General features: G+C 35.7%; 1 protein-coding gene across 2 annotated transcripts; it reads left to right on the forward strand.

The window, feature by feature from the left end:
• Nucleotides 1–1,475: 1,475 nt before the first annotated feature.
• Nucleotides 1,476–16,639, forward strand: LOC125044240 (protein jagunal-like). 2 transcript variants are annotated; one of them, XM_047640782.1, is made up of 6 exons: nt 1,476–1,716; nt 5,657–5,686; nt 7,859–8,000; nt 8,213–8,305; nt 8,655–8,777; nt 13,639–16,639. In XM_047640782.1, the coding sequence occupies exons 1-6, from the start codon at nt 1,628–1,630 to the stop codon at nt 13,768–13,770; spliced, it is 609 nt and encodes a 202-aa protein (XP_047496738.1). In that variant the 5' UTR covers nt 1,476–1,627; the 3' UTR covers nt 13,771–16,639. The 2 variants fall into 2 exon arrangements, with proteins under 2 accessions (XP_047496738.1, XP_047496739.1); XM_047640783.1 differs by lacking the exon at nt 5,657–5,686 and having other exon boundaries at nt 1,479–1,716.
• The last annotated feature ends 3,059 nt before the right edge of the window (nt 16,640–19,698 follow it).

A 19,698-nucleotide genomic window follows, 5' to 3' on the forward strand; every position in this document is an offset into this window, starting at 1 on the left:
ACAATCGTCTTTGTAAAACATAACTGGATTTTGTGCTAACATCAAAATATTTTAGAAAGATGATAGGGCAAGTTGTGATAATAATAATAATAATAATAATAAATAATGATGATAATAATAATAATAATAATAGTAACAATAACAATAATAGTAATAATAATAATGATAATAATAATAATAATAATAATAATAATAATAATAACAATAATAAATCACCATTTTCCTTCGCCAAAGTTCCAGGGAATCACAAATTTATCTTTGAATCAGATAGTTTGTTCAACAAACTGTATTCAAAACTAATGACTACTTAGCACTATCCTTGACCCTTTAAATTTCCTACTGTAATGACATTTTTGTAATCTTCAAATGAAGTTTCGCTGCCAATAGTTTAATTTATTTCCGCCATGAATGGACAGAATACGATAGCGAATTTCTACTTAAAAGCATCAGAGATTTACTTTAATAAAAAAAGATTTAAAATGTCTGCATGAGAAGTAATAAAACAAATGCTTTTAAACTTATTTATGATCTTGTCTAATATAATACAAATTATACACTTATAGACCATATCACACAGCAATTATGATATTGGTTTTAACAAAGAAGAATTTATAGACTGTAGTAAAACAAAGAATAAAATTAACATGGAAATCTTTAGCATTCAGAGAAAGATCTAAATATACTAACAACAAAATTACAAACTGCAATATTTGACGAGAGAAACCACGCCAATCTTTTCTCTGTTCTCGTTTTAAAAAATGCATAAATGTTTCAAAAATAGATTTGGAAATATTGCATATTCTCTTTTTATTTTTCCGTCTTCGTAGGTCTTAATTCTGTCACATAAACTGCCTCGGAAATGTCCATCTCAGAATAGATTGAATATTCAGCTATTCAGATACACAGACATATCTATTTCTTCCACAAAATACCCAGTCCTTCTCACCCACTCAAGATATGTTCATCAAGCTCTCTATTGGAAATTCAGGAAAGATTGCATTTGTATTGCAAGCCATACGGGGTTTGTTAAATCTACATGAACTGTTTCTATTTACCAAAGATGACACAAATTTCCCGAATTTATCCTATATAGCAATACATTTTTTCGTAGGGACGATATACCCAGGCTACACAATATTTAAGAATATATATATATACATATACATATATATTTATTTATATATATAGTCATTTATTTACTTATTTTATTGTTATATATTCATCAACCACACAATCCCTAAACTGACCAGCAACTACCCCTTCCCCCTTTCCCTCTCCCCGCAAAACATACAAACCCCAAACCTTATTCATAAACGACGGACACGCAGACGATGACCACCCTGACAACATCCATCCCCCTGCACCCCCCCCCCCCACCACCCACAAGGCCATGCCCTCAAACAGCCCTGCCCAGCCATGCCCACGGCGGGGAGGTGTCGCGGAAGTGCAGAGTCCCCCCTGCGCGCCACGCGGCGAGCCCGTTCTCTGCGGCGCGAGCGGCGGCCGGCGTCCGGGCGTCACTCGGCCGAGGAAGCACGCCGGAGGGGCACGCTCCCTCCTCCTCCCTGTCCCTGACTCGTCCCCGGGGCACTTCTGAGGCTGGAAGAGAGCAGGACGGCGGGCGAGGATGGCGTCTCGCGACGGGCCCATGGTGGCGGGCACGGACGGCACGGACTTCGTGCACAGGGAGACTGTGGCCTCCCACTACCAGATTAGGTGAGTGTAACGCGATGCCGCCTCGACCGAGTATTCCTGGCACCCGCCACCTGGCACCTCCCTGGCACTCTCGCTGGGCAGTCCCGCTGCAACAATCTGTCGATTCCTTTATATTTCTATTACCGCCGTTAAATGATGTCCAGAATGGGGTCGGGGAAGGCAGGGGCACGACTCGCCACGTGCCCAGCTGCCCGCATGGGGCCCTTGTGTCATGCGGACGCGAGGGGGGGGAAGGGGAGGGCACCGTATGGGAGTTATGTAATAAAAACCTCCAAACTCGGAATGGCAGGTTATTGAACCTATGCCATATGTTCAGACTCGCTAATGAAGAAACTGCCTCTGCCAATGAATAAGTTCTTAATTTACTCATGACAAATTCCTTTCTCCCCAATCACCAGTTGTAGTGGACTGTAAGCCTCCTCCTGACAATTAGAACAAAGCTAAACGGTCCGGTAATCCTATATTAGCCGTAGAATAGGGTGGCCATATGGAGCTGCCATGTTGGGGCTTAAGACTAACTTGTTGCTAAGGAGGAAGTTCTCCATTCCTTGATTTTGGGCGTTGTTTCCTACTTTTTCTTTCGCTGCCGGTTAATTAAGTGTTTGAGCGAATGATTAAGAGAGTAGAGGGGGATTTTTAATAAGGGTTAAGTGTAAGGGTACTATTACTAGCTATAAAAAGTATACGAAATCGGTTGTAAACATAATTGAAGTACAAATTTCCACTTTTATTTAATATGCACTGCCTGAAACCTATCCAAATGCAATTTGTAATAAATATGAATGTAGGGAATTTATACGAATATATGGCAACAGTTTGGAAGTATGGCCCCGATATTGGTGTAAGCTCTGTGCCTGTCGATACTCCGACAAAGGCCAACACTCCTCCTCCAGCCATATTTTGAAGGAAGGGTGGCAGAGGTTTATTTGCCTTGTGCCAGGCTCGGAAAATGTGGAGTTTTATGATAATGTGCTATATTCAAGTTCAATTAATGATAGAAAGCTTTCCGTCACAGATCACAGCAACTTTCTTGTGGACATGCGTAGCACAATCCATCCCATCGCTTAAATGTTTCACAAATGGGGAATATTTACTGATTAGTTATAAATACATGCATAATTTTGACATAAGGAATGTCATGTCAAGTTGTCACAAATAACTATGTCATTTTTCATTGACATGTGAAAAGAGCAAGTATATTTTCAGATATATCAGTAATGTGGATTAACCAAGTACATTTCTATTATTTTTACTTTATTTTTATATATATATTTTTTTTATCATAACTCCTTTGCATTAATATTATTAGTATTGCAATGAATAACATTCCATATGACCTCTTTTCAGAACTTGGATATTTGAATACAAAGAGATATTGTCCAAATTAATTCATACTTACCCTCTAATATTTCTTTTCTCTGCATCTTCCTTGTAGTCATGAATTAACTTGCATTTATTATTATTATTGGGTAGTTATTTTACCATTCATAGGGGGTGTTTGCTTTAATAGAGGGCTAAGAGTGTGATATTTTACCAATATTATTGTGCGTATGATCTGTAATCTATTATAAATGTATGTTTTCTTGATAATCTTTCCTTTTTCTTTCTCTCGTTCCTTATTATTAAAGTCGTGTCATGGCCTCCAGTTGACATTTTGGAATTTAGTCAAGACATAATGCTATAGTGAAATGTAGAAGTATGAAATAATATATGATAATATTATAAACACTATTTTATCACGTCCTACACAAAAGAGTTCTTTGAGTTATGAGAAGAATGAATGGTCATGCTTGTAAGTCCTCAGTTTTTAGACGTTAAGAAGATGCACTTCCCCTATAGAGTATTATTAAATTTTCCAACAAACTTCATACAGCTCATAAAGTGAAGTCAGACTCAATTTCAACCTGTTCACACCAAGTAACATTACTCTTCCCTTGATGTACTAAGTCGACATGCTGGTTGGCAAATATCCATGCCATGCACAGTCAAGCTAAATGTATATTACATTATATTGTATTAAGTAGTTATCAGTTTGTATTGCCCTAACTCCAGTCATTGATTTGATACAGCCCTCAGAAGTCAGCTTGAAGTCTCTCTTCGGTTTTGAAAGGGTCATATAAAGCATGTACTTCCCATGCTTCTCATTTTTCATGCATGCAGGACCCATCATGTATATTATGGATAAAAGCTACAGTCATATTGTTAAGACTAGCAAGTAGGCAGCTGATTGACAGACATGCACTTCTCTTTGCAAGTCCACTGCACACTTTTCACTATCCCAACCCATACTGATCGCCAACCTTTGTAGTTAGTTGTGCCACCATGCAGTTTAAAAGACTGACAAAAGCTACATATATTATATAATTAATTTAGGGATCTGTTTGTGGTTTGTGTGCATGTAAACATATACACATGTACATGTCAACACCATACATGGTGTATCTCTACATTGTAACATAAAAAATGTACTAGATAATAAAAATGAAAAGAAATTGTGATCACAATTAGCCACACATGCTGGATAATCCCCATTTACTATTGAAATACAGCTAGGTGGTAGCAAATAGGTGATTACTGTAACTATTTCAGTGTGAGAATTCTTAACCTTTATCAAGATGGCTAAAGCAGCAGTCAGTGCCGTATTTTTATACAACTTCCTCTTATCTCATAGAAACAGTTCAAGGTTGTTTGATATCTGTGTGTTGAGATAACAGTATGCAATTTAATCATATAGGTAATTGTAAAGATCTTCAAATTCTTTAAACTTATTACTAAAATGAATACTCCTTTATCATTTCCTAATACATTTTGTCAGTCAAAAGAAAGAAATGAGAAATAGGACAAGATTTAGATTATATCAAGTCAAGTGGAAATAAGTTGATGCTGGCACTTCTTTTATCAGTACTCATCAGAACAACTATCATCAGCTGTGATATATTCTTTTTTCATCATGAATGACTTCTCTCTTTTACTCTAAAGATTGGAAAGGAGCAGAGAATGATAAGGGTGGCTTGATTACCTTTCACGGTGTTTGTTGAAAATACCAGCATTCTTAATCATTATTTCTTACTATAGGAAAAAACAATTGGAATTTTGTAATGGGAATGATAATCCATAATTTTGATGTTAATCTTGAATGCTTAAAATAAATATCTTGTTTCATGGTTAAAAGTAGCTATGGATGCCTTGTACTACACACTAAACATCTGCATAATGAAAGTACTGCATGACCGAAGTGGAGCATCTTCATAAATCTTTTGTCAATCACCCAACCTTCCTCGATACAATCATCACTGTCAGTTTCAGCACAGTAACTCTCTATCTCCACCCCAGTCAAGAAGGACCAGTAGTTCAGGTAGCTCTTTTGAAGTGTCAGTTGTTGCTGCCAAATCTGTTGAAGTGATGTATACCCAGATGGCCCTCCCTTTGATAATTGCGCTGCTGCTGAACTTTGGCAATACACCTTGAATATTTGCAGGAGACTTAATAGGTTTTTGTGGAGTGTAAAGATGCTTATACTTTCCCTCATCCTCTACCCTTCTTCTCTTAGAGATAGATGTTCATTATATGCTTTACTTTGTCTTACTGTGTGCCGTGTTGATAGTTTTCCATATTTGGAGGAAAGATACCTCAGTAAGAGTAGTTTAAATTAGAATCCTGTAATACTCTGGATTTTTTATGCATTTGGTTTTGTGGCAATAAATAATAATATCCTCTAGGAGTATGGAAGTTGATTTCTTGTTTTTCTGTATTAAGTTTTCAACATGTAAAATATTAACAGAACAGTCAGAAAAAAGTATTGGCACAAAAGGATATTGACTAAATAGACCAGACTTTATGTCCAAGATGATTAATAAGCTTTCAGATTTTCTTAGTTCTGTACCAGTAACAGAATGGGCTACAGGGGAAGGTAACTCACATTATTGTTTGAATCTTACAGCTGGCCTCTCAAGAAGAAAGTGTCAGAAGTGTAAGTGATAAGGCAGGCCCCTGTCGTCTCTTTACTGGTCTAATATTACTGCATAGAACTTGCTGGTTAATGTAGGAGTTATATAATGCTGGATGACATGAAATATAGTGTCTTTGGGTGATATTAGGCCAGTAAGTCCAGGCAGTTTGCCTGAGTGTGGTGTAAAGATCCCTCCAACCCTCTATATAACAGTATTCTACCTGGGTGTTCTGTGCATGTTCAATGAGAAGAATTGTTTGCATCAGTGGAATGAAAACTCAACTGTCTTCTTCACTGTGCCAGAGAGGGTGGTAGACTTCAGGAAGATTAAATTTTCATCTTTCTTCTTTTTTTTTTTGCTTTTAAGAAGTCATGTCTTTGGTCAAATCATTAATGTTAGGAAACATTTCATGCCAAGTTCACAATGTCAATAAAGCAAAGCAGAGCAAGGGAGAAGAAAAAAAAAAAAAAAAAAAAAAGCCGCTGTGACTGATAAAAAAAAACAACCTTAGTAAAACATTTCAGTTCCTGATTCTTTTAGTCATAATTGCATGGTGACACCTCCCTGGCATAAACCCTTGGTCCCTCTGTATTGGTTGGGTGGTTCGTGACCTTATTGACTTGTTTTTCTTACCTTTCACAGTTGATAAGGGCGAGATTTTCCCGCACTTCCTTGCCCTTTGATAAAATTCACTCTTGATAGATGCAAGATGACATTGGTGTCAGCAGCATTAACAAACTTTTGGAGGATGACCTATTCGTATGTTTTAAAAAACTGAACCATTTTAGAAGGAGGAAATAAACCAGCGGTGTACAAGACTTTTTCTTTTCTTTTCTTTTTTTTTTTTTCATTTGATTTTTTACTTTTACTTTTACTATTACTTTTACTTTTACTTTTGTTCTATTCATTTCCTGTTGACTGCTGTGTTCTACATGGAAATGCCCAAGTACCCTCACTAACTCATCCAGGCACATGCTATTGAATTTCTGTGGAGTTTGTTCCTTATAACTCCTTGATTTTTTTTATTTCTGTTCACGTGTATTTCATAATATGATCTACATTTTAGTGATCTGTGTCACTCGACTTGTCTCATGTTTTATGGTTTAATGTTACCCAACCATCTTTTGGTATTCAAATCTTTCTAGCAGATAGATATGTGCTTCATTTTCTTTTTTGTCTTCTTCTTCTTCACTTAAAGGAAGAGTTTACATATTCAGCAATCCATCCAATTTTAAGAAGTAAAAATAGTTTATTGGGATCAGTAAGGGGCAAGATGGAACTGGTTAATGGTTGTCATGATATTTTGGCTCACTTCCTAAGCAACAGCCAGAGAACATTTGTAAAGGGATTCTGTAGATAAAGTTCCAGTATTTAAATGACTATGTATCTTAGATAATGTATTTTATACATTGTATTTCATGGATCTCATGAGAGTTGGCAGTTCTGTTATAGTAACAGACTGCTTCAATATCAATATGTGTTCCGTGAGGTAGTGTATTATTGAAATTGGGAAAATAATTGTTAAAGCTTTGTCACAGTGTCCATAAGACACATTCTTATACTGAACAAAGTTATAGATTTTATCAAAATTTCTTATTAAAGCTTTAGCTTATAATAAAACCTGCTTTGTCAATGCAGACATACTCATGGCTAAAACGATATCAGCTATATCTTTTTGTTGTTTAGACCAGATATAACAGAACCTTTATAAAAGCAATGTAGTCACCATTCTATCTTATTTCTTCATACCACTGGTGATGGATGGGGTGTCAGCAAGTAGGTGACAGGACAGCATCATGAAAACAGATCATATTCTGTTCTGAATAAATCCCAAGTCATTATATACGTTGAACCCACCGATCTCATTTACCCATGAAGACTTGTCTCACTTTCAGTTTGCATGTTATGATGTTCACAAGAAATTATTATTCTAGATATCTCCATATTGAAAGAGTTGTTAAAATGTTCTTATGTTTGCAGGGTTTATTCTATGTGATTTGCCATTATGTCTGTATATATTTAAAACAGTAAAGTAATGAAGGGCATCACTTGTGTCTCTTTGCCTTTCTTTAACTAATGATAGGAAATTAATTATGGGAATGTTGTAAAGACTATAAAGCAAATTTATCACTTTTTCTACTGCTTGGGTGTAGATGTTATATCATGTTTTACAATTGTTACATCTTTGGCAGTGTGCTGAACAAAGGACGGCTAAGAAAATGCGTGTTTTCACACCTCCTCCTGGCACTCCTGATGGTGGTGAAGATGGTTCCCGACTTTCTCGACAGACTAGACATATTCGTACTCGAAATTGAAGAATTAGAAGTTCCGCAGGTATTTATTGCCAAGCTGAATGTTATTGATAATATATTACCCCCCCCCCCTCTTTTTTTTTTTCTTTTTTTTTTCTCCTTATTTAGATTAACTTTTCCAACACTTTTTTTTTTTTCCTTTTTTTTCTTTTTTTTCTTTTATTAACTGACACCTTAAAACTGATATACATGTAAGTATAAAGAATGTTTTTGATAACCTTTTGATCATTTCAGCCTCTCAAATGGGAATATGTGTGGCTTGTCGGATCCCTTGCCAGTTTCCTCGGCCTGATGGCTATAAGAAAAAATAGAGTATTGCTTCTACAGGTAAGCTGACTTCAGTTCATGGTTGCATAGATGAAAAAATAGAGGGATGGAGAGGGAAAGAAGAAGAGAGAGGGGGTGGGAAAGGAGTGAGAGACAGAGATTGGGGGAAGAGTAAAGGAGAAAGAGTGGGGGAGAGACAGAGAGAGTGGGGATGAAAGAGAGTCAGGGAGGAGTGAAAGAGGGAGAGGGGGAGTGAAATATGGAAAGAGGGGAGTGTAAGAGAGAGAGAGAGAGAGAGAATGTGTGTGTAAAATATATACAAACTTCAGTTGTTTTTACATACAAGCTTCACTTTATTGCTTTCAGATTATCCTCCTATTATTGTCTTATGTTTACCTTTGTTTTCCAGATATACTTTGGTCTTATCAACCTCTTCTCAACGGTGCCCATTCTCTTGGCTGCCATGATCTATTTCTCCGAATTCCTTAAATACTGCTCTGAGGAGGAGCCTGCAGGTCTACAGCTATGGCAGGTTGGTGAATCAACAAGGCTTGGGGATATTTTAACTGATATTAGCAATGGCTGTAATGGACCAAGTTGCAGCTGACACCACAGCATGACATACAGCGTGCCAACTGCTGGTCAGATGGAGTTTATCTTTCTATGATAGTAGTGACGTTTCTTAGATGTCCCTGTTAGACACAAGCACTTAAAGTGAAGGAAAACTTTAACTTTACTTTTTTTCTTCTTCTTCTTCTCCTTCTCCTTCTTCTCTTTTTCTTTTTTTTAATGAAATAAAAGTATAAGCTAATAGGTATCCAGTGTTGTGCATGAATTAGGGGGAAACTGGCAATACGCACCAAGACCCTCGCATTACAGGCCAATAGCCGTATTCCGCAGCTAATGGGTTATGAAGTATGTGTTTGGGTAAAGGAAAGAAATAGACTTGAGTTTGGTGACCCTAGGATATCAATGTGGAGTTTGTTAAGTTCCAAGGCTGAAATTTGTAAAGAGGCTCATGGAATTTCCTTTCGTATCTCTCGAGTGTAAATGATGCTCATAGGAATTGCCGTGGATAAATACAAGTTTTCTGGCTGTTGGCTATCTTGGTCACTTAACTTCCAACCCCATTTTCATCTATTAAACCCACTGGCACCTGGTAATTGTACTGGCTGCAGTAGTTTTGTTTTTGTCTAATATTATTATCATTATCAGTATTGTTAGTAGTATTGACATTAGGATTGTTATATTATTATCAGTACTTTTAGCAGTAACAGATAGAAAATAAGATGGGGGGGGGGGGGGTGTAAAGAAAAAGGATTAATAGATGAGATCAGGTAGGACCAGTAACTGATACATTGGTGACAGTGTATTTACTTGCCATCAATGAGTTGTGCGTGATTCTAGCAGAAATGAGACATTCTTTAGAAGTTTTCTACAACTTCAGAGTGATTTTATCATATAATTCACAACTGGATATAGAATCCGTCTTGGCAACTCTTCCAAAATTGATCTCTCTTTTTGTTTTCGTTCTTTCTTTCTTTCTTTCTTGAAATTCATGTAAACAGCTGTTGGAAGTGGTTCTAATCATTTGTTTAATTTTCTCATAAACACAAAATACATAAAAAAAAAGAAAAAAAAAGAGAGAGAGAGAGAGAGATCTGATGCCACTGGGTCATGGCATGTATAGACATGTCATGCCCACTGTGAGTTACTTTATTAATTGTCTTTACACATAGATAGCTCTAAAAGTACTTAGTTACCAATGAGCCAATTACTAGTATTACCAGTTCTACCTTTTTACAATTTCCCTTGATTTTCGGTAAAATTTTCTGGTATCTTATATAACTATTAGTAATGTCATTAATGTTATAATAATTATAGCCTCTAATATAATAATTATAACAGCACCAGTATTGATAGCATTAGTAAAGAATATGTCTTTACTGCAAACTCAACAAAAGGTAAAATCAGGTGAGGTCACCGGGTGTACTAATGGACTCCTTTGTATCGAAACACTTGTTGAACCTTATATGTGCAGTAACATTTCATAAAACAATCCAACGTTTTCCTAGCGACAGAGGGTTAAGGGGCTTAAACGCAGCATTCTGTGTAGTAAAGTAGCTTACTGGACTTTTCTCTAAAACTGACGTCTCCCAGTGTGTTATCGCTAAGAAATATGCCAACAGGAGATCAACTTCACGTCTTACAAGCATTTATCAAAAATTATTGATAATGAAATATTGTTTCTATGATTGCACATCCAAGTAACATTGATGACAGATATTGGCAAGAAACACAAGTCTGTAAGTTTTGATATGATGAGCAGTGTTCACTCAGGCCCACGCCTACAGTATTCCCTCTTGGTTTTACAAAATGTGAGTACAGTACAGTAGTATGACAGTTGAATTGGATGCTTGCATAGATATAAACCCAATGCCATTGGGGATGGCATGTATGGATATGCCAAGCCCACAGTGAGTTTAGTCTATTCATTTTATTTATATATTAATGGCTCCACAAGTGCTTAGTCTAACCTGTTTAACCTTGCGTTTGATTTTTGGAAATATCTTGTTTAATCTCTTATTGCTATTTGTATTGCTGACAACACTGTAATCATTAAAGTAATAATAATAGCATCAATACCAATTGCTATAGAAAAAAGGGGGAAATCAGGTGAGGGCACGTAGACTAATAATTGACTGCTTAGCAGCTGCACATTTGTGGAGCCACTAATGTATAGATACGTATTACAAAACAATACTACAATGAACTGTGCATTTTGCCAGTGGCACTGGGTAAATACATCTGTATTTAATATTCATTGATAAATAATTTTTAGATAAGATATAATTGAAAGAATGATTTGAATGATTTAGGAGGGGGGTTGTATGTCCTCCCATATTTCTTGTTACCAGATTTTATAAGGAGTTCAGAATTTCAAACAGCTCTGAGCATTTTTATATATATAGTGTAGGAGCCACTTCCCCTGTCACATTAATTATTCTTGTTTCAATGTGTCCAGGAGCAGCTCTTGTCCATATTATATATTCCTTGTTTTCAAAACATTGCAAGTAATGATATTTTTGTTTAACTTTATACTTGTTTAGTTCCAGTAAGTTCACTAAACTCTGTATATAATCTGTTTTAATCCCTTGATGATGGGTGAGAAAAACTAAAAAAAAAATAATAATAATAATAATAATAATAATAATAATCTTAAGCTCTGGAGATCAATGGCAACGCGCCGACTTTGAGCGCGGGAGTTCAGTACATCAAGCCGAATCACCAGCTCGTAGCGCTTTGGGGGGCCCTTTGGTTGAATTTATCCCCAAACTACCTAAGAATATTCTTCAGTTTGATCAGCTCTACGGGAAGGTCATATCATTCTCTCATTTTTTATTTCCCATTTACTTTTTATTTTGGACAGTCATTGTGATCTATATTTTCAATTCTTTGGCCATACATATATATATAATTTTTTTTTTTTCTCTTTTTTTTCGAAATTCTAAAATCAGGGCATGGTGGAAGAAATAGTTAGATATGGAGGCTCTCGAATTTTACGAACCTGGGTCAGTCTGTTGGCTTATGAAAGGAATTACTGAAACATGACCTTGAGATAGGACATGACCTTGAGATAGGACAAAGGAAACAAACCCCAGGTGGTAACATGGCCATCACCCGTTCGCATATGTGGATCCGTGAATTTGGGTGCGTTCTTGTACTCAAGAATATGTCACACTACAGGAGTAAACCGACTTTTTTTACATTAAGAAAAAATATTATTTGCCCCAGATAAAATCATTTTCTTTATTGATATTTGTAAAAGAAAGAAAAAAAAAAAAAAGAAGGCATGGAAGACCATTAAAATGTTGGCATTTATTAATTATAGCCCATTATCTTTGCAATTAAGTGAACAAAATTATCAGACGCATGGGTGGGGTCGGTACTTTTCGTTCTTATGGTACCTACGCCCAACGGTATCTTCCTGAGGTTGCATTTTTTACTGGAAAAGCATGAAAAGGGTGTGTTAGCCATATGAACTCCTTACGAAACAAATGGATAAGACCAATATCAAAATTTGATGTACTTTTTATCTTTGAGTGGGTATCATTAGGTACTATCATCTTCAAAATAAAATGATAAATATTTCACTTGTTTTCCAAAGTTGAAATTTCCTACCATAGGGTGGCCTCTGTATTGAAGTGCTCTTTATATTGGAAACGACAAATTTCAAATCAAAACAAATTTGCCGACAGTGGACGGTACAAACCACTATAATTATTCCAAACCAAAATATTATCATTAGTTATAATTTTGTTTTGTAACATTATTGCTTCGTATTCGGTACAAATATAGAACCCCTACATAAACTACAGCATATTACTAGAGTGTCTCAATGGAAGCATATTTCAAGCATAAAAGTACACAAAACTCACATTTTTTAACCCAATGGCGCCGGGTATAGCAAATTAAAAAAAACTCTACGCTCTGGCGAACGGCGGCAGCGCGCCGACTCTGAGCGCGTGATATCGGTCCCTCAAGCCGAATCATTGCCTCGGGGCGTTTTGGCGCGGCGCCGCTGCGGACAGCCGCACGCCGCACATCGTGCGTATTGTTATGACGGCGATAGCCGTGACCCGTCGCCATTGGGTTAAGAAAAAATCACAAAATTTTTTTTCATAAATCATTGTGATTTTCATTTTTACTGATATTGGTATAAAAGTGTTCTTTGGATATTCACGAATTCATATTTATGTGAAATGTCATTATCAAATGCCATATGAAAGATTGCAACAAGGAAAAGTCCATGCAGGTGTACCTGGTTCTAGTTACCTGTGTCCGAAGTTTGCCTGTCGGCGCTTATGCCCTTGCACCTCCCAAGAAATAAACTGGTTTTGTCTCAAACACCCCTTTGGTATTTGCTTCATTCTTGTATGTATAACATAGGCTAGCTAACTCAATTAGACCCTTTAACCCCCCCTCATTTAGGACAGTCCCCTTAAGGTGGTTTCAGGAAGAAATGAATTTCACTTTCTGCAGTACTTCACTTTATGCCTACGAAAAAAACATTTCTGGACTTAGTGTGGTCAGGAATCAAGACAGAATCGATAAGGCCCAAGCTGCCCTTGTCTTTCCAATTTCAAACCTTATACATTATTTTTCTCATGGGATATATTACAGTAGAAGCCCAGTCATTCTCAGTCCATTTCTGGTGGAGAAGGTGATTGGGATGAATCACTTGTTTTATTAGAGAAATACAATGTCTATGTTTATGTGTGGCTGTAGGTGTGGTTGTGGGTAGTATGCATAAATATACCCACAGCCACACTCATTGTGAATGGTTATACAATATAAACATGCATTAACAAGAAACTTTTCTTTACTTCCAGGGATATCCTGTTGCTGTCCTATGGTACAGCTTCATCATGATAGCAATGCAAGTCCATATCTTCACCCTCATTTTCGCATGGAAGCTCATTCTGGCATGGAAGAACCGCGGAGCAACAAAGAAGGGACAGTAGATCAACAAATCAAAATCACAAATTGCTATACAACCCGAGATTACATAAGCAAGCAATATTGCTGGTGTTGATGCTTCTGTAATTCCTCGTCATTACATTGTTGGCTGCTCGTACCACAGTATGTGTATCCTAAATTAATTTTTCTGAGTGGATACAACTGTGTTGTATTAGCAGACAGACAACAGAATGGATTCATATGCAATTTTGTTTTTGTTTTACTCTTTCTGTTTTATGTAAATGTGTAACTTTGGTTCATGGAAAAGTGATAATGTTTTAAAAATGCTGTGTGTTGCATCTCGAACTGGGATAAAATCCTTTTTTTGGGTTATATTTGTTTTATTTTCTTTAATACATTTTGATGTTTTAGAAGAAAAAGTTATTACACTTGTTTCTTATTGCTCTTTACTACAACACTTGTTTAGGAGACCGTCAAATTTATTATTGTAATTCTGAAGACAATAAATGTAACCTGAATAATAATAATAATAATAAAAAAAAAGGACAGGTTGTGAATTCAGTCTCCAATTGTACATCTGAAAATGCATTTGGTCATCTGAATAATGGACAGCTGACTGAACATCAATTGTAGTAAAGGCAACTTCACTGGTCTTCTTTTTATCATTATGGTTTTGTTTCCTTTTTTTTTTTATATATATGTATTTCTTTCTTAAAGTTTTCATTATCTGATTTTTTTTTTTTTTCTTATGCTGTTATTTTTTAGAATTAAAAGTTGCTATTATACTCTATTGAAATGTTGATTGTTCAAGTGCTTTGGTCTGTTAAATATAAAAAATAAAAAAAAACTTTTTTTCAAATTTGAGAGTATGAGGAAGCTGCACAGGGTAAAAGGTTGCAGACTGATGTGTTGAACGTTTAAAAAATTTTGGTTGTAGAATAGCATTCATATGATGAGAACTTGTCGTTTTATATCCGAAATTAAAGTGACATTTCCGTGATATTTTTACAGTGATGCTTCACCTGAACGAAATACCCAGTGTAGCTTTTTTCAGATGTTTCACAATTTCCTCACCTTGTTATTGTTATCTTGATGGTTGTTAATTTTCATATATATTTCCTTGTTATTACATTTCAAAACATATCATTATTTTATTTTTATTTTTTTCCCCATTAGCATAATTGTAACATCTCTTCATGGCAGTAAAAATCCATCATCTGAACTGGACTTTATTTGTGCTCTTTCACTGTGAATATCTTTCATACCCATCCTCTTCGCACACGAGACGACAGAGGGAGGATTTCATTAATAACACATATAAAAGAAAAGTTTTGCCTTTTCTCTATCCTCCTTGTTTTTTTTTTTTTTTTTTTTTTTTTTTTTTTCTTTTCTCTTTTTCTTTCTTCTTTTTTTGGTAATGTGCCTTCCTGTTATGTGAATTCATCAAGGCCTTTTTTTTTTTTTTTTTTTTTCATATATATATATACATGGAAAGAAAATGGCGTATTTCTATGTCGTGTCTGGTATCTGTGCCAACTACTTAGGCATGTCCTATTGCCAAGTAATTTTTATGACCCCCTTTTTATAATGATATCCCGTACTTGAGCGTTTCCGTTAGGTTTGTCATTGTTAACTTCTCGGTCAGTCTAGATCCTTTTTGTGAAATATACCTTTTTACCATTTGTTGTTTTTACTTGAATATTGCCAATTCTGTCATGGATTTTCCGATAACATAATTTTGATTTATTGTTGATTACTGGGGTAATGTCTTTGTTTGTTTTTTTACCTCTTTGTACTAATCAATTCTCTCGATTTCATTCCTTTCATATCCTTTTTCTTCAATTCTTTCTCCAACTAGCTTTGGTAACATGGATGTATTTTCTTGTCTATTTGTGAATGTGATATTCTTAGCTCTCTCATGCTTTTGATAAAGAACACAATTTGCAACTAGGAATTAACTGGATCACATACGATACCTGAAAGAAATTTGTTACAAAGAGAACTATTGTGTGTTGCCCTAGTTCCATTAGAAGTTCACGTGTCCATCCTTCATGCATGAACATTTTCTCCTCGTTAGTGAATAAAGAGTCATGTTTAGAAAAATAAGTAATACTATTACCTATATTTTCCCTGAAGTTTGATAAAACTTTTGTGTACGTGTATTTTACAAGTCAAGAGGAATAATAGTTTCATACTAGGAACTATAGGAAATTTATTTTCTAATGAAATCTTTGAGAGGGGGATGAACTTTTTTTTTCAGATGAAATGTAAATATCAAGAAAATGGCAACAAAAAATGTTTCTTATAATTATTTTTAAGTATATTAGAGACCTGCTTAGAATCCATTTAAAAGCATAATTCACAGACTATCTGAACAATCATGTACATACGAATTGAAAATACAATGGTGCCTGTTACTAAACTTAGTATATATGTTGTGAAATCAGAGAATAGGTTACTATTGAAATAACAGGCATAATTTGAATAAGGTTATGAAGGTAGAAAAGATGGAGAACTGCCAAGATGATTAATTCAGATCTCATTCCTAATGTGTTCATATATTTTTAAGTTAACGACCTGTGTTATAGAGAGCAGAAAATAAGAGAAAGCACAAATATATGCTCTTAATACCATATATGAATGAGTAGGAAATGCTGTTTTGAGAACATATTATGATTTTTTCTCCTTTTTTTTTTCTTTTTTTCTTTTTTTTCCAGTTGATTTCTTCAAAGCTGCTAAATTGTTGCAATTCAAATCATAGTTGACATTTATAGACTGGAAATGTACCGTGAAACCATGTAAAGTACTTATACCAGTATTGTTCACAGGGTTCTGAAAGTATATTTTTTTTTCTTATCTGATATGATGATGTGAACTTAAAAAAGTTAAAAATAAAGTTTATGATGTATGAAATATTCATTTTCATTTATTATCCGACAAATAGGAAAGGGGATTATTTAGTGTTGGTAAATACACAGTATAGAGTAGATAACCAATTTTGATACACTGCTTAGTCTTTTTAGCCACTAGTATATGTATGAGGGCTGATCAATAAGTACCCCCCCCCCCCCTCCCTTGCTTGTCATTTTCTTTGAGATGGGGACTGAGGCCCAAGGTTTGTGATCACCCCTACTTTGGACTCCGCTTTCAGCTCCACGAATTTTGAACGGGCTTTTATTCTCCTCCTTGCCTTATCCTTCTCTTTTTCATCCCCTTGTTCTGTCCAATACTAACTGTTAAACTCATTTTTGCTGTTTTCTCCTCAATACTTTATCATACTACTCCCTACTCCCTTGACTCCTTTCCCTTCTAATAACCTTTAACTTACACTATACCCCATCAGCTCCCCCTCTCTACCCTTTTCACTACCATACTACCCTCTGCTACTGTTCAACCTGTAACTTTACCTTAATCATTAACTCGGTCCTTAACCTTTTCACTACTCTACTTTACCATAGTGCCATATGACCTTTGATGTCATATAGCACTTCCTTACCTTGGGACTTTGCCCCCAAGCCTCTCACTCGGTTTCTTTATGCAGATTTCCCAGATAATATTCCCAGTTCATGGTGTCACCTTGTGGAGTATCCTCGCTGTTGAAGGGAAATGCGGGAAGACAGTTCTTGAGGATCTAAATTAAGGACTTCGAAAAATGTTTCCGGCCATGGTGAGACCTCTTGGCTGAATCTTTAAGAAGACTAAGAGGGTTACTTTGAAGGGGATGAAAGTTTCCTCAGTTCATGTAGAAAAGTTTTCCTTTTAAAGGCCAGCAGGGGATAATTTTTGATCAGATATCATATAACGTATACAGTTTCATCTGACTAAATATTTGGAGATTTTGTGACCATCTGTTTCCATGTTCTACTTCATTCCATTTTTCCTTTTATCTGTCCAAGTAACATAAATATCCAGTTCACAATTAACTTTTAAAGGTTTTATGGACTGCAGAGGAAACATTGAATTATATATACACACCTATCTTACTAATATATATTTATATATATATATATATATATATATATATATATATATGTGTGTGTGTGTGTATATATATATATTTATATATATATATATGTACATACATACATATATACATACATCATCATCGTCATCATCATCATCATCATCATCATCATCATCAACATCAACATCAACATCAACATCAACATCATCATCATCATCATCATCATCATCATCATCATCATCATCATCATCATCATCATCATCATCATCATCATCATCAACATCAACATCAACATCAACATCAACATCAACATCAACATCAACATCAACATCATCATCATCATCATCATCATCATCATCATCATCATCATCATCATCATCCTGTTTCCAATCTTGGCTACCAAATTTCATTATTTCGTCACGCTATCTTGTCATTGGTCTGGCCCTTGGGTTCTTTATGTTATCTATAGCCCGGCCTGTTACTTTTTTTGTCCATCTGCCGTCCTGTCTCCAGCATATATGACCTGCCCAATGCCATTTTTTCTTTTTGATGTTCCCATGTCTGTCTTCCACTTTTGTCTGTTCCCTGATCCACGTTGCCCTCATCTGATCTCTGAGGCTAATTCCCAGCATCAACCACTCCATCCCTCTCTGGGCACTTACTAGTTCCTCTCCAGTAATTTGGTTTCTGACCCATAGGTCATAATGGAGGATGCATTGGTTAAAGACTTTTTTAAACACAATGGCAAGGAGCCTCTTAGTATGCTTCTGTGTCTGCCGAAGGCACTCCAGCTTAGACTGATGCATCGCTTGATTTCCAAATATATATACCTAGTTGCCCTAGGTATATATATTTGTCCACTACCTCTAGCGCTGTCTTGTACATGTATCTGTTTGACTTGAGCCTCTAATGTTGAACATGATCCTAGTCTTTTCTGGTTCATCCTAAGTCCGACTTTCAGACTTCCTCTATTCATATCATTTATTAGTTGCGTTATTTTATTTGCAGATTCACTGAAGAAAACAATATTATGCAAATCTTAGATTGTATAGTTATTCATTTCCTATTTTGATAACCTTTCCGTTCCATTTTAGCCTCTTGAATATTTCCTCAAGGCAAGCTGAAACAATTTTGGTGAGATGGTATCGCCCAGGATAACACTTTTTTTAATTGGTATTTCCGTGTTGGTTTCTGTGTGGAGCTTGATAGTTGCTGCCCCATCTTCGTATATAACTTTTCATATATTACAATATACCTCCTCTGCTCCCTGTCTTCGAATAGCTTCTAGTACTACTGGTATTTGTACAGATTCAAATGCCTTTTCGTAATCGATGAATGCCATACACAGGGGTTTCCTATATTCGTTTACTTTTTCTCTTATTTAGGTGAGCATGTGGATGTGGTCAGTTTTAGAGAATCTACTGCGGAAGCCTGCCTTTTCTCTAGGCTGGTTAGAATCCAGACTGTCAGAGATGCAAGTTGTGATGACTTCTGTGAGCAGTTTGTAAGTAACTGAAAGGAGGCTTTTGGGATGATAGTTTTTAGATCCTTTCTATTCCCTTTTTTTATGTATCAAAAGGCATTTGTTAAAAAAAAAAAAAAAAAAAGGGCTAGTTTCACTGCTACAATTTCTCTTGCATCTGTTATAGTCTCTACTAACTCCGTCTTCACCAGGTATTCTACCTCTCCTCATGCCTTTAAGTGCTCTTTTTATTTCTTCTGTTGTACATCTGTAGTGACCACATTCGCTTCTATCTGTGGCTGTTCATTTGAGTTGTAAAGATCCCTGTAAAAATCTTCCACTACTCTTATGATTTAATTTTAATTATATGTCACTTCTCTGTCTGGTTTCTTTATTGCCTTATTCCGAGTCTCATTTTAGCTGTTTTCATGCTGGTACCTGAGATCACTGTCTCATTTATTATTTGAGTTTTGAATTTCCGTACATCTTTTTATTTATAAGCTTTGTTAGAGCAGTTGATTTCATTTTGTCCCTGTTTGACGATAC

This window comes from Penaeus chinensis, chromosome 35 (assembly GCF_019202785.1).
Source record: "Penaeus chinensis breed Huanghai No. 1 chromosome 35, ASM1920278v2, whole genome shotgun sequence".
In the NCBI taxonomy this organism is placed as follows: Eukaryota; Metazoa; Arthropoda; class Malacostraca; order Decapoda; family Penaeidae; genus Penaeus; species Penaeus chinensis.

Bases quoted from the DNA above. Each gene is read 5' to 3' on its own strand.
- LOC125044240 (XM_047640782.1), top strand. From the start codon at position 1,628: ATGGCGTCTCGCGACGGGCCCATGGTGGCGGGCACGGACGGCACGGAC. The intron at 1,717-5,656 runs GTGAGTGTAACG...TGAATCTTACAG, and splicing joins GCCTCCCACTACCAGATTAG to CTGGCCTCTCAAGAAGAAAG. The intron at 8,306-8,654 runs GTAAGCTGACTT...TTTGTTTTCCAG, and splicing joins ATAGAGTATTGCTTCTACAG to ATATACTTTGGTCTTATCAA.